This window comes from Mustela nivalis, assembly GCF_964662115.1.
Source record: "Mustela nivalis genome assembly, chromosome: 18".
Taxonomy (NCBI): Eukaryota; Metazoa; Chordata; class Mammalia; order Carnivora; family Mustelidae; genus Mustela; species Mustela nivalis.
The window spans coordinates 12752371-12766130 of NC_139037.1; the positions used below are offsets into that span (position 1 = coordinate 12752371).

A 13760-nucleotide genomic window follows, 5' to 3' on the forward strand; every position below is an offset into this window, starting at 1 on the left:
AAGTTCTAGTTTTTGTCTAGTGTTCTCTGTGCTTCAATTTCTTCCTTCTTTCCTTCCTTCCCTCCTTCCTTTTCCAGGAGAATCTATATTTTTTGTTGTTGTTGTTGCGTTATGTTAGTCACCATGAAATACAGCATTAGTTTTTAATGCACTGTTCCAAGATTCATTGTTTACATAAAACACCCAGTGGGCCATGCAATACGTGCCCTCCTTAACACCCGTCACCGGGCTCACCCATGCCCCCTGCCTCCTCTCTAAAACCCTGTTTCTCAGAGTCCACAGTCTCTCATGGCTCGTCTCCCCCTCCGGTTTCCCTCAATTTACTTTTCCTTTCCTTCTCTTAATGTCCTCCATGTTATTCCTTATGTCCCACAAGTAAGTGGAGAAAGGGGAACCCTCTTACACTGTTGGTCGGAATGCAAGCTGGGTAGCCACTTTGAAAAACAGTGTGGAGATTCCTCAAAAAATTAAAAATAGAGCTACTCTATGATCTGGCAATTGCACTACTGGGATATTTTCCCCAAAGATACAGATGTAGTGAAAAGAAGGGCCATATGTACCCCAGTGTTCATAGCAGCAATGTCCACAATCGTCAAACTGTAGAAAGAGCTGTGATGCCCTTCAATAGATGAATGGATAAAGAAGATGTGGTCCATATATACTATGGAATATTACTCAGCCATCAGAAAGGATGAATACCCAACTTTTGGTATGAATGGTACCCATCCATCAATATGAATGGGACTGGCGGAGATTATGCTGAGTGAAATAAGTTAAGCGGAGAAAGACAATTATGTGGTTTCACTTACTTGTGCTTTAACTTCTAAAGCAAAGATTCTTAACCTTTGAGGGCAATGGACTGCTTAGAGAATTTGGAAAAAGTGATTCCTTCTGAGAAAAATGCAAATATGCACACATTTTGGCAGTTAATTTTGGGGGGTGGTTGGCCCTGGACCCCATGGGCGAAACGTCTTGGTTTGTACAGGACCAGAAGTTTCCCCAGATGCAGGATTTTCAGTGCTAAAACAAGGAGAGGGCTGAGAAAATTGGGACGAGTTGGCCACCCTAGAACTAAGTGTTCTTTAAATCCCATCGCAGTCTTGGTATCATCCAGAACTCTGACCTGTGCAACAAGAGCCGGTCAAAATGCAATTGTTTGGAGTCCAGCTCGAGTTCTGGGCGGACTCCTTGGCAGGTTAACTTGAAGACAGCTGGCTCTGGGTTCTCCTTGATGCAGCAGACAATGCAGTCATCAAAGACACCGACCGCGGTAGGGTAGGCCCATATATTCAGCATCTAAAGGAAGCATCAAAAGAGTACATTGATGCTAAGAATGCCGCGACCTCCAATTTCCCAGGAAAGACTTGCCCCGGTGGACTTGTTTCCGTGTGGCTGTACCTGCTTCTCATTGGGTTTCAGAGTCATGTTGATGGGCTCCAGGAAGTAGGTGTTTGCTTTGACATCATTCTGAAAACAGAAGAATGCCTCCACGACCATTGGGGAACTGTTCAGGATGGTCAGCGTCTCTGTGTTGCCTGGGAACAAGGAGGACTTGTACCTGGAAGTGAACAAAGATTAGGGATGTGGATTTAAGGATGGACTGGGAGTTCAGGTGGCAAAGGAGACTGTGGGGCGTACGGCAGTGCCAGAGGGTAATGTGGTGCACTGAGACAGTGGCCTGGCAGCTAAGCTTCACAGTTGTGAAGACTTGCAGCTGGACTTGACCTTCCCTTCCCCCACCCCTGCCAAGCCTTGGTCTCCTCATCTCTAAGATGGGATGATAATACTTCTTAGGATTCCTATGAGTATTAACACGCAATGGTGTACCTAATGCTCTTCAGGACAGCTACAGATATCAAATGCCTCCAGATGGTAGCTATTATTGCAAAGTATTCTTTTTTTTAAAAAAAGTTTATTTATTTATTTAAGTAATCTCTATACCCAACATGGGGCTCAAACTCACGACCCTAAGATCAAGAGTCACATGCTCTATCAACAGAGGCAGCCAGGTGCTCCATTATTGCAAAGAATTCTGAGAAATGTGAGGATCTACCCTTCCCAGGGCTTATATTCCCAGGACATATAATCCTTTGAGAGCGGTTTGTTCTTTCCCACCTGCCTTAGAGATGATCACATTGACCTCCTTCTCCTAGACCTGTACACGACATTGCTGTTTTGACATGGATTCGTTTGGCGTGGTTCACTGTTGCAAGGCTGTTTCTGTTCCCTTGTGACTTGGGGAAAGAGCCACAGAGGTGAGCACTGTGGGCATTAGAAGCTGCTCGGTTAAAGGTTAATAAAAAGGAACCACAGAAAGTACAAGGAATGCTGGTGAAGATGCACAGCCAGGGACAGTCTGAAAAGCTTTTTGGATATGCAGTGATGGAGGAAGGAAGGACAGTAAACGGTGGAGAGCAACTCAGGGTCAGAGAGGCAGAGTGCAGAGTGCTCTCTGTGGCGCTGCCAAAGGGGTGGTGGCCTTTACTGTGCTAAATCCCATGTGCTAAGTCCTGATTATCCAGTTCAGTTTCACAAATCTGTGGACGGCTGCTTTGATTTTCCCATTTTGCAGATGAGAACACTGAGGCTCAGCAGGGTTTGAGAAAACAGATAACACCCGGTTGTACTGGGTCTTGTTTTTTGGGCCACTGTAATCCCTCTCCTCCTAGGCCAGTGCAGTCTGGCCCCAAGTTCTGGTGGGTTCCAGGACTGCCAGGACCCATGTCTCTCTGAATAGCAATGATTTCCCTGACTCTTGACCCTGGACTGCAGTGTCTATCATGTTCATCAACCTGAACCCCCTTCTTCTCTCTGCGAAGCCCTTCTACTGGGCCCCTTCTAGAAGCAGATCCACTCCAGCATCAGTCAACCCTGTGAGTCTTGGCTTTCTGGTCCAGCCTCTCAGGAACCAAACTCCAGTTATTAAGAGGCTGGAGAACAAAGAGGCTTTGTTTGTTCTACCAAGTCAGCAAGAGCACAAACTCTAATCACCATAATAAATGCCAGACTGAATTAAGACGTGCTTAGAGCTGGGTCCAGTTCTGGTCACGCCTCCCTGCCTACACAGTGAGAAGTTTATACATACCCGAAAAAAACTGGTATCTCTAAAAACCTGTGACCGTCAACATCACTCAGGGCCCCAATTCTGCCCGACAACCTTCCTCTGTTTCTTTACTATTCTACCTCTCCAACTTTCCACAAAAAACTGTTTCATCTGCTCTCTATTTTCTCAACATTTCTATCTTCCCTCTGCTTCCCTTCCTGTTAGGGATGACCTCACAACATGTGTTATGGAGAAAACAGACCGTAGCATGGGAACCTTCTCCCGGGCCCAACCACATCTGCACCCAAAGCCGTCCGCCTTCACTCCCCCTAGTGGGCAGTGGTGAACCCTCTTCCTGGAAGGAACAGCATCTCTGTACCCCGTTCGTGTGGTCTCAGGGAGCTGTACCTCCAATGGCCCTTACTTCCTCTGGAAACGCCTACCTCCTCCTCCCTGTGTCCCCTTGGCATCCAAACAGCGTAAGAACCGCAGTGTGTGAGCAGTGTCCCTGGGTCCCATGTCCCCTCTTGTCCTCCGCTGCCTGCCCTTCTCCTCAGGGCCAAGATTTCCAGAGAACGACCTTTACACTTGGTCTCCATTCTCTCACCTCCCACTGATTCCTCAACTCACTTTGCTCGGGCTTCATCCTCAGAAATCCCCAAAAGGACCTTTGCTTAGACTCCTGGGACCTCTCTGTTGTTGAACCCCATGGAGGTCCCCTGAGAACCAGACCGCAGAGCTTATTCCTTGGTGTGTGTGGCTACTAGCTATATCTCCTAAGCATCTCAAACAACATATCCCAAAGTAGACGCTTGGTCCTACTCTTTCCCCACTAAAACCTCATCCGTCTCCAGGCTTTTCCATCTGGGAAGATGGCACCCACATTCATCTGGGTGGCTTAGCAGAAACTTGGGGCACAAGAACCCGGTTCTCCTGTGGTTCAGAGCTAACCGAGGCAGCAATAGTAAAAGCTATGTCCACAGGGCACCCCGGCATGTACCATTCGTGAGTCCAACGGGATGTCTGAAATTTGCCTTGAAATAATGGAACACGTACTTATCTCTTGATTTTCCGCAAAGCAGTGGCCCGAAGTAAAACCTCTCCGTGCTCATAATATACTTCTTAAAGATGACCTCGTTTTGCTTCATGTCTGGCTTTCGCTGAGGAAATACCACTCTGAACACAGGGGAGGAAAAGAGGAGGAGAGGCTGTCTGAGTGCAAGTTCAATGCCTCCATTTGATAGTGACCTGAACCCAACCCTTCAGCAAAGGGTTCAAGTATCTGGAGACAGAATGATTCTTAATCTGAGGACCTTAGTTGACCCTTATTCCTTCTCCCTCCCTTCCACCATCCCCAGGGATGAGAGCTTGAACTTGAGGAAAAAATTCCCAGGTGTCTTTCATAATGAGTGGCTGATGGTAGACTGAGAGATTTCCCATGCCAGTGCGCTCAACCAGAAAAACTGAAAATCTCCGTGGAAAACTAGTTCTGGTGGACATTAACCAGCTTCAGAGTTCCTTGTTCAGTGTGGGCCCTGGTAAGAACAGCAAAAAAGCTCCTCTTGGTCGATAAGCCATATTTAAGCTGATTTATGGATAAGCTATAAAAGGCCTCAGCCCTGGAGGGTTTGTCCCACTAGCTTGCCCACTGGGTGACTTTATGTTGTGGATAAGGGGTACAGTGGTATTTGGTAGCTCAGAAAAATGTTCCCCCATGGAGAGAGTCACACCTTTAGTGATATTACAGGACAAATAAAAAAAAATCCGAGAGTACACATAAAACCTGCTTAAGTTTGCCTCATTGTCCAATAAGCAAACTAACTGGCCAGAGGGCGACGCTTCCCTGGCCTTCGCACCTATTAACATTCTCTGTAGCTCACTCTGATGGTCCATGCCATTCCTGTGGCTTCGTGGATGTCCAAGACACCGAAGCCCCATACGACCAGAGGGCCTGGGTGCTGCCCCAGTTCCATGTTAGCAGTAAGAGCTACCTTGCTTAAAGCGCCATGGGGCAAAAGAAAATGTTTGTCGACTCACTCATTTATTTATTCAATATTTTTCAACTCTCTCTCTCTCTTTCTCTTTTAGGTGTAGATATTGTTTATTAATAGGCAAGGCCTAGTGATTTATTACTTCTTGGATATACCCACGGTCCAGCCCCGGCAGCCTGTGGTCTTGGTGGGCACACATATGGCACGCTTCATAAATCTGCGTGTTGTCCGTGTGCAAGGGCCTTGCTTCTATGTATTGTTCTAGTTCGATCAACTATCTCTTTTAAGGTAAAATACACTTACTTCGGGTCTTGGCAAATGTAGGGGTAACAGCAGACACCTCGGCAATAGAGCTGGTACTGGCGGCGGGTTCCAAGGATCTCGAAGTTGAACGTCTGGTCGAAGTTCCCGAGGTCGTTGGAAGAGAAGTGTATTCGCAGCGTCACCTCACCGTTGGCTGGCACGATCCACCGGAAATGATTCAGCCTGCAAACGACCACAGACCTTTTAAAGAGAGAAGCCTTCCTTTGGGCCTCTGAGAGCAGACAGGGCTGCCGCCTGGGAGAAGTCCTGGCCATCCGGAGGCCCTGCTGGCAGGACAGGCGCGCCTTCTATTCGGGGCTCTAGCATTCCCTTCTCTGGGTGACTCAGAGGCCCACCTGATGAATTTCTCCTGGGAGAATTGCCCAGCGAAGTTGTTCTGGTCCATGTCCGACAAGGGGGCAATGGCTCCGGCTGTTCCCGCAGAGAGGCCCTTCCTGTTGATGGCCATGCGACGTTTGTCCTTCTGAGTGTCTCGGGCCTGGTCTGCTTTTTCTTTTGGTTTCTGTCTGCTCCCCTTAGAGGAGGTGGTCTGCTCCTCCTGGGTCTCAATTAAACACAAACACAAAGCTTAAGTACTCATTGACATACACGGAAGACAGAGACGCCTCGAATACGTGTGTGCTGCGTGTGCAGGATGCTGGCAGCTGCCGAGGGCAGAGAGGAGGGCCTAGCCCACTTCCCCAGTGGAGAAGAGGAGGAGAGCTGGTGCTTTCCTGGGCTCCCCATTCCCTGAAGAGGAGGCCGAAGCCCAGAGAAAGCTTCGAGCTGCAGGAAGAGGTTTCCTGCACTGCGTTTTGTTGGGGTGTGTCTTTAGTACCCCTTACTCCAGACCCCTCACCCCGTCACACTGACTTGTGGGCAGACCAGATCTGTATTCCTATAGAATATGCCATACTCTGAAATTTTCTGACTATTCCTCGAGCATCATTTCGCTTATTCCTTCATTCCCTGTATTTTCTGTAAACTGGAAATTAGGCATAAAGTTTGATGAGATTCAGAGAAGGTGCTGTCTATGTCACACTCCATCACAACAAGGGACCAAAAAAAAAAAAAAAAAGCCACCTCAACCCATGATTACCGATGCACTCTATTCACCCGGGAATGGCACTCGCCAGACTGGCCTCCATAGTGGGGTGTTTCCCTTTGCTGCCAGCTAGTCCCCTGTGGGACGAGGTTCTGGTTGTAGTATCTTGTTTCCCAACAAAGTACTGCTTTTTAGATCAGTTGGTGCTCCTTTAATTAATTACTTCATTTCTAATTTTACTATTCTTTCTATAGTTTTGGCTGCCATTCTTCTAGAATGAAGAGCTTTCCTTTGCCAACTGGGGATGAATTAGAGTTTCTCCTAGAATGGTTAAGTTCAAGAATGCTTAACCCTTTTCTGTTAATGGCTAATTTTATGGAAAGAAGTGGGTGTCATCGTCACCTCCGATGTGGGCAATTTTTTCCATTTTCTTTTTTATTTGGACTTTTTTCTAGTAGGGTGTGTCCATTCATGCTGCTGATCTCAGACGATAATTCCCCATTTATTTTATTTTTTTTTTTTTTAAATAGAAGTTTGAGTCAATCTCTTCACCAAATTGAGGCTGAGGTGGGGCCTACTGGTGATTTTATTTCCTACCGGTGATTTTATTATTCTTTGCTGATGTGCCTGGTTTGTAGGAAGCTGGGTGGAGAGATTCAAATCTGGGGCTACCATATTTTTCTGGGAATAAATAACCCTTCTCCAGCTTTTAATAGACATACCTTCTGCAATTATTGGTCAAACCCATTTTCCTTTGTGATTTATTCTATTAATTACATATCTATTTTCTTCTACTTACATGTGATTTCATTTCAGTTACTCATAGTTTTGATCTAGCTGGAATTAATTTTACTCTATTGTGTCAGGCAAAGAGATAAAAAGTGAGTTTACCACAATATCCAATCTCATACTCACAACTTCTTTGAAAATCTGTTCTTTTCTTAGTGTTGTGTGTTCCCTTAACTTGTGTCTATTCTTTTTTTTTTTTTTTAAAGATTTTATTTATTTTTTTGACAGGCAGAGATCACAAGTAGGCAGAGAGGTAGGCAGAGAAAGAGGAGGAAGCAGGCTCCCTGCTGAGCAGAGAGCCCGATGTGGGGCTTGATCCCAGGACTCTGGGATCATGACCTGAGCCGAAGGCAGAGGCTTTAACCCACCGAGCCATCCAGGTGCCCCTACTGATTCTTGTCTTCTCATATACTGTGTGAATGACCTTAGCCTCCCAATACATTCTAATATCTTTTTTAAAGAGAGCTGCTTTTGGAAAAAAAGAGAGAGAGAGACCACGCTGCATTTGCTTATTATTTCTCCCAAATGAGCTTTAGAGCAATTCAACGAGTTCCCTAGACCATCCCACGGGGACCAGAAAGGGTGCAAGATGAGAATCAGGCATTTTGAGAGAGGCTCACGTGGGGTCCCCAGCTGGGATACGCGACGAGTCAATGGCAAACACGTCAGTGAATGTGACGCCCAACACCATACCCCGTTCTTGACCATGCGGAGGGGGACCTTCCTTGTCTGCCCAACTGAAGTCCTACCAAAATCAGGAGAACAAGAGGCTGGCTTGCTCCTTACCTTCCCAGAGCCTGCAGTGCCCAAAAGCTCTGCTTCTGCTTCCCCTTCTCTTTTCTCCTCCAGCAGGGACAGCTCTTCAGATGGGGAGATCACAAACACGAAATGCTTCAGGATTTCTGTTGTGGCCAAAGGCAGCCGCTTCAGGGGGTAGGAGATGACTGAGAATAAGGCGGGAGGTGGGATGGGTGGTCCCGAGGAACCCAGACCCAAGATGTCCAGGATCTAAAGGAAAAGCCAATGGTTAATTTCTGAGGCAGAGGGCAGGGTGTCCCCAGCTGCTCCCCTGAGTGAGCACAGGGAGGTTTGGACTCTCCTGCCTCTTCCTAACACTCTTGGGAGGTGCCTCTGCCCTGGGCACATGTTGGGGAAGGGGGATGAAGGGCCCATGACACAGCTCTGCAGGTCTTTCTCGACCCCTGTGCCCCCAGAGCAGGCTGGGGCTCTTGCTGTGGACTGCGTGTCCCCTATCCTTCTCTTATCATGGTCTTAGTCCCCTTGTCGTGTCTGTCTCTGCAAATGGATGTAAACTCCACTGGGACAGACACGAGGGCTGAGCACACAGCAGGCGCTCCGTATGTTTTCGCTGCCAGCTCTCAAGATTCTGAGGTCAATGCTACAGAGTCGGTCCATCTGCCTTCAGGTCCCATGTTAATCTTTCTGTTACCTTTAAATGTTCTTTCTTTCTGAGGCTGAAAGTAAGTGAGGGTTGGAACAGGTCAAGTTTGGCAAAGAAAACAAGTCAGGGTTCTGGGAATTGGGTGAAGGATGGGAAAGAAGAGAGAAGTCGAAAAGAAACCGAAGAGAAAATGCATTCCTCCGGCATGCTCCGCTTCTGCTGTTTCAACTGAGTGGGCACCCGCCAGAGCGGGCGGCTTGAACGTTTCTCGGCAGCTCCCATCCCAGCAGGGAAACCCTGTAGCCCAAGCAGGCGATCTCCGCATAAGTCACTGTCACAAAGGTAAATTGGACAGCCCGCCACAGCGTCCGTTCTGTGGACCAAGCAGGCACTTAGGCCGAGCCGGCAGCTGTGTGTGTGGAATCCTGCGGGTCCGGCCGCCAAAGGCTTTTCCTGCCTAAGCGTAGCCAGTGTTCACTCCCAGGGTTTGAAGGTCTGTGAGGGAAAGGAATGGGTAGTTTGTACCAATTATTAAATGGAGCCAGGGGTCAAGAACTGTAACCAACAGTCTAAGCTGTCGCTTGGGGTGTGTGGACAACGAGAATAAGCCAGAAGGTAACCTTGGCTATAGCCCTGGAACATAAAACAAGATGAGAAGAAGTTCTTTCTCAAAAAACATATTTCTGGGGAGAAAAGTGGCCAAGAGTCTCCTCAGGCAGAACTGTGAGACGAGTGGTTTGTTGTCGTGTGTCCCCCAGTCATCTTCCAGCCTTCGGCCTACCCGGACCTCTGCGGCGAGACTCTCCACGTGCGGCCGCATCCCACCCCAGTCCGCCCCTTTGAGGAATTATCTGTGTTTTCCCATCAACTCTCACCTGCCAAACCTTCCTCCCTGGCTCTGTTCTCTCCTTGTTAAGGCTGCATCTAGTTTCCGATCAACTAAACTAAAAATCAGCAAACTGTGGCCCCCAGGTCAGATCTGGCCTGTTACCTGCTTTTGTAAATTAAGTTGTACAGGGACGGAGTCATGTCTGTTGATTTACATGGTGGTGGTTGTGACAGAGACTGTAGGACTTGCAGCTTAAAATATTTGCTTTCTGGTGTTTGCAGAAAAAGCTCATTTCTGGACAAAATGCTATAAAAACCATCTCCTCCAAACCCTCACGCAGGGGCTTCTGGCAATGCAATATTTTCTAGGGACAAAAAGCCATCTAATAGTATGATTTCTGTCACTATAAAGAAGCTTGTGGGAAGAAGATTTTCAAGTAACTGAGACTCTTGCTTCCACAGTACACCTATCTAGCCAGCCGATAACACTAGTATTGTCGATATTTAAAAAGCAACTCTGAAAATCTATGAAGAACTTACTAAATTTAATACCCCTAAGAGCAAACAATCCAGTTAAGAAACAGGCAGAAGACATGAATAGACATTTCTCCAAAGAAGACACACAGATGGCCAACAGACACATGAGAAGGTGTTGGACATCACTCATTATCAGGGACATGCACATCAAAACCACAATGAGATGCCACCTCGCACCTGTCAGAATGGCTAAAACTAACAACACGGGAAACAGCAGGTGTCAGCAAGGATGTGGACAAAGGGGAGCCCTCCTACACTGTTGGTGGGAATGCAAGCTGGTGCAGCCACTCTGGAGAACAGCATGGAGGTTCCTCAAAAAGTTAACAGCTGAACTACCTTATAACCCAGCACTTACACTATTAGGTATTTATCCAACTGACACTACAATACAGACTTGAAGGGGCACCTTTACCCCAATGTTTATAGCAGCAGCATCAACAAGAGCCAGTTATGGAGAAGAGCCCTGATGTCCAATGACTGATAAGCGGAGAAAGCAGAGGTGGTATGTGTGTATATATATATATATATAGTGGAATATTACTCAGCTATCAAAAAGAATGAAATCTTGCCCTTCATGGTGATGTGGATAGAGCTAGAGAGTATTGTTAAGTGAAATAAGTTGATCAGAGAGGCATGCCTGGCTGGCTCAGTTGTTAAGAGTGTGTGACTCTTGATCTCAGGGTCATGAGTTCAAGCCCCACGTCAGGTGTGGAGCCTACTTAAAAAAAAAATAAGTCAGCCAGAGAAAGGCAAACACCATATGACCTCACTCAGATGTAGAATTTAAAAAACAAGCAAATAAACATAGGGGAAGGAAAAAAAAAAAGAGAGGGAAGCAAATCATAGGAGACTCTTGATGATAGAGAGCAAACAGGCTTGCTGGGGGGAGGTGGGTGTGGGTGGGCTGGAGGGGTGCTGGGCACTGCGGAGGGCACTTGCTGGGATGAGCACTGGGTGTCATATGGAACTGAATGAATCCCTAAATTCGACTCCTGAAACCAGCATTACAGTATACGTTAACTAACTAGAATTTAAATAAAAACAAAATAAATACCCCCCCCCCCCAAAACTCTATAGGCAGTTTTTTTATGAGGTTCGATGGAGTCATTTAGATCTGTGGAAATTCCCATGTGTTTTCACCAACTAGAAAAAGGTCCTCTTAGCCACTGTTGTCGCCTATCCAAGGGGACCTCAGAGATGAATGGAATTAAGGGGGTACAGAAAGGAACCCTTTAGTGGCGGTCAGCACAGTACCCACGTCTCCATCCCAGAGAAGAGTCTGTACCTGATCCTCTTTGGGAAGCCTGTCACTCTCCACGGCCTGCCTCCAGCTCACGCCCTCGAAGTCGGGCGTGGGGACGGTTATGAACGGCACACCCAGGTCCTTCCTGCCCTCGTGGTGGTCCTCCTCCCCGCCCTCCCACTCGCCGCCGCCGCCGCCGTCGCTCCGCTCCTCCAGGGCCCGGAGCTTCTCCAGACGCTCCCTCTCGGCCTTCTCCCGTTCCTGGCGCTCCTTCTCCGCGCGCTCCTTCTCCGCGCGCTCCCTCTCCCGGTCCTTGCGGCCTCGGCGGCCGCCTGAAGGGGCCTGGCGCTGGTCGTCGGGCTCGTGGGCCATGTCGTCGGCGCCGGCGTGATGCAGCAGAATGCCTTGCTTCCGGTCCCAGTTCATGAGGATATTCTGAATATCCTTCAGAGTCAGCTCGTAGGTCTTAAACTTCTGGGCCAGGTGCTTGTCGGCGTCCTTCAGGAGGTCCGCTTCACTGTCCTCTTGCTCCTGCACCAGGGGGGGCCCGAGCAGGGGCATGTCTCCCAGCTGGTTCTTCCTCTTCTTGCTTAGATCATCCTTCTCATTTAAATGTTCCCTAACAGATGTTTTCCTTTCCAGTGCATCCGTCTTGACCTCTAGTTTGGAAAAAGTAAGAATCTAGAAAGCAAAACACATAAAATATGCTTAAAACATGGGGCGCCTGGGTGGCTCATTGGGTTGGGGCCTCTGCCTTCCGCTCAGGTCATGGTCCCCGGGGGTCCTGGGATGGAGCCCCACATAGGGCTCTCTGCTCAACAGGGAACCTGCTTCCCCACAAACCGCCCCCGCCCCCGCCTGCCTCTCTGCCTATTTGTGATCTCTGTCAAATAAATAAATAAAATCTTTTAAAAAAAATGCTTAAAACAGTTCTTTAAGGGAGAAAAAACTGCCTGAAGCCCCACAGGATTGCAGGTGCCTCCTGCCTTACATCAGGGCTCTGAGGATCACCTGGGGGGTGTTTGATAAAACATCCTCTCTATGGCCCTTTGTTGGCAACAAACAGAAGTTTAGAATTTGGCTGTGCCCAAGGCTTTAAAAAAAAATATGTATTTATTTACGTAGCCTGGCAAAGAGAAACCAACTTGATTCTTTCTCTCTTTTTAAACTTGCTTTGTGGGCTCTGATTTTCTTCTCCCCTGGATGAAATCCTTGGGGAGGCTCCACAGGTTTCTGGTCATTCTTTGGTGACATAAAGTCGAGTCGAGTCTCAAGAGGACAGCTGGCAGGACAGCCCAGAGTCCCCGTTCCGGCTGACGGCGCTCTTCCTCCCTAAGGACGGGCTTGGAGGCAGGCCTGGCCAGGGTTGGCTGTTCCCTGGCCTCACTGTACTCCTCCTTCTCCACATCTGTCTGGATCTCTAACACAGCCTGGAGAGTGTGGACCGGTCGGTGGTGGCACAGCTGTCTCCTAGAGCGTTTGCTCACCAAGGAGGGAGGGGGCTTGGCCCCAACCCTCTCTTTCTCCATTGTTGGTAAGATGCGTGACCGCTAAGCGTGGCAGGCGGATCAACCGGCGCCATGGGTCTGCAAGGCCAAGCTGATGTCAGAGTGGCTCCCTAGACTGTGGGTCAAGATAAGCTCTTGGTTGAACATAGGGGCTCCCCAGGCTTTGCGGCTGACTGGAGGCCCCGTTAAGGCAGCCTGTTCAGCAGCATCTAGGGGACTTGTTGGGGGACAGTGGAAAGACAAGGACTGTGGTCAGATGTAACTGGGGGGGGGGTCCCGGAACTCTCTTGGGGTGGGGCTCATGTCTCTGAACCCCAGAGGGCACGAGGGGAGGCAAATAAAGTGCAGGCCGAGCTCCTGGCCCACAGTCAGCTCTCAGCAAATGTCAGCCCCTTCCCTCCCACCTCTGCTCCACCACGAGACCCGAACGGTATCAGGTCAGTTCTGTGGAAGCGACATGTGCTGGCCTGAGGGGCTAGTCACAGCGACCGCTTCCTCGGTTCTGCCTCTTGCTGAGGAGCGAGTGAGGGTTGCTACCTGCCGGTTGGTTTGCGATTTCTTCGCGGGAGGCTCCTCCTTCACTGGTAATTGCTTTGGCTTTTTGACTTTCCGCTTCAGTTCATCTTCTTCCCTTTGCCGCTCAAGCTCCTGCTGCAGCTTCTTCTCCTGCATCTCCCGTGCCAGCCTCTCCAGCTCCCTTCATCGAACCAGGCCGAGAAAACAAGAGTTCAGAGCCCCTCCGGCCCCGAGACCCTCCTCTGCCTGCGAGGGTCTGGATGGGTGGACCAGGGAAGAGTTTTCTTGGGCATAGAAAGAACGAACAAAAGAAATCTGTGTAAATGGGAAGGAAGGAAGGAGGAAGGGGGGTGGAGAAGGAAAGAAAGCAGGGTCTCGGAGCGGTCACTCAGCAAAACGGATGGACTCCAACTCAACGAAGAGGAATTCTCAGTCTGTATTTCTATTCCAATCTTCTTTCATAAGAGAACAAGGCAAGGGCTAAAAATAAGCTTGATGTTAACAGTTTTTAAAAAGTGACTTTCAGGGGCACCTGGAGGGGGTGAAGTCAGGTAA

General features: G+C 48.6%; 1 protein-coding gene across 6 annotated transcripts in view; it reads right to left on the minus strand.

Moving 5' to 3' along the window:
• HYDIN (HYDIN axonemal central pair apparatus protein) overlaps positions 1-13760 on the minus strand; it is a 381505-nt gene that overhangs the window by 69415 nt on the left and 298330 nt on the right. For all 6 annotated transcript variants that reach the window (XM_082712191.1, XM_082712193.1, XM_082712188.1 and 3 more), the window contains 8 exons: positions 13227-13386; positions 11224-11862; positions 7958-8179; positions 5694-5902; positions 5338-5520; positions 4100-4219; positions 1399-1558; positions 1124-1296 (listed from right to left, as the gene is read on the minus strand). In XM_082712191.1, coding sequence (XP_082568317.1) covers positions 1124-1296; positions 1399-1558; positions 4100-4219; positions 5338-5520; positions 5694-5902; positions 7958-8179; positions 11224-11862; positions 13227-13386 — 1866 coding nt within the window. The remainder of the gene's footprint in view (positions 1-1123; positions 1297-1398; positions 1559-4099; positions 4220-5337; positions 5521-5693; positions 5903-7957; positions 8180-11223; positions 11863-13226; positions 13387-13760) is intronic.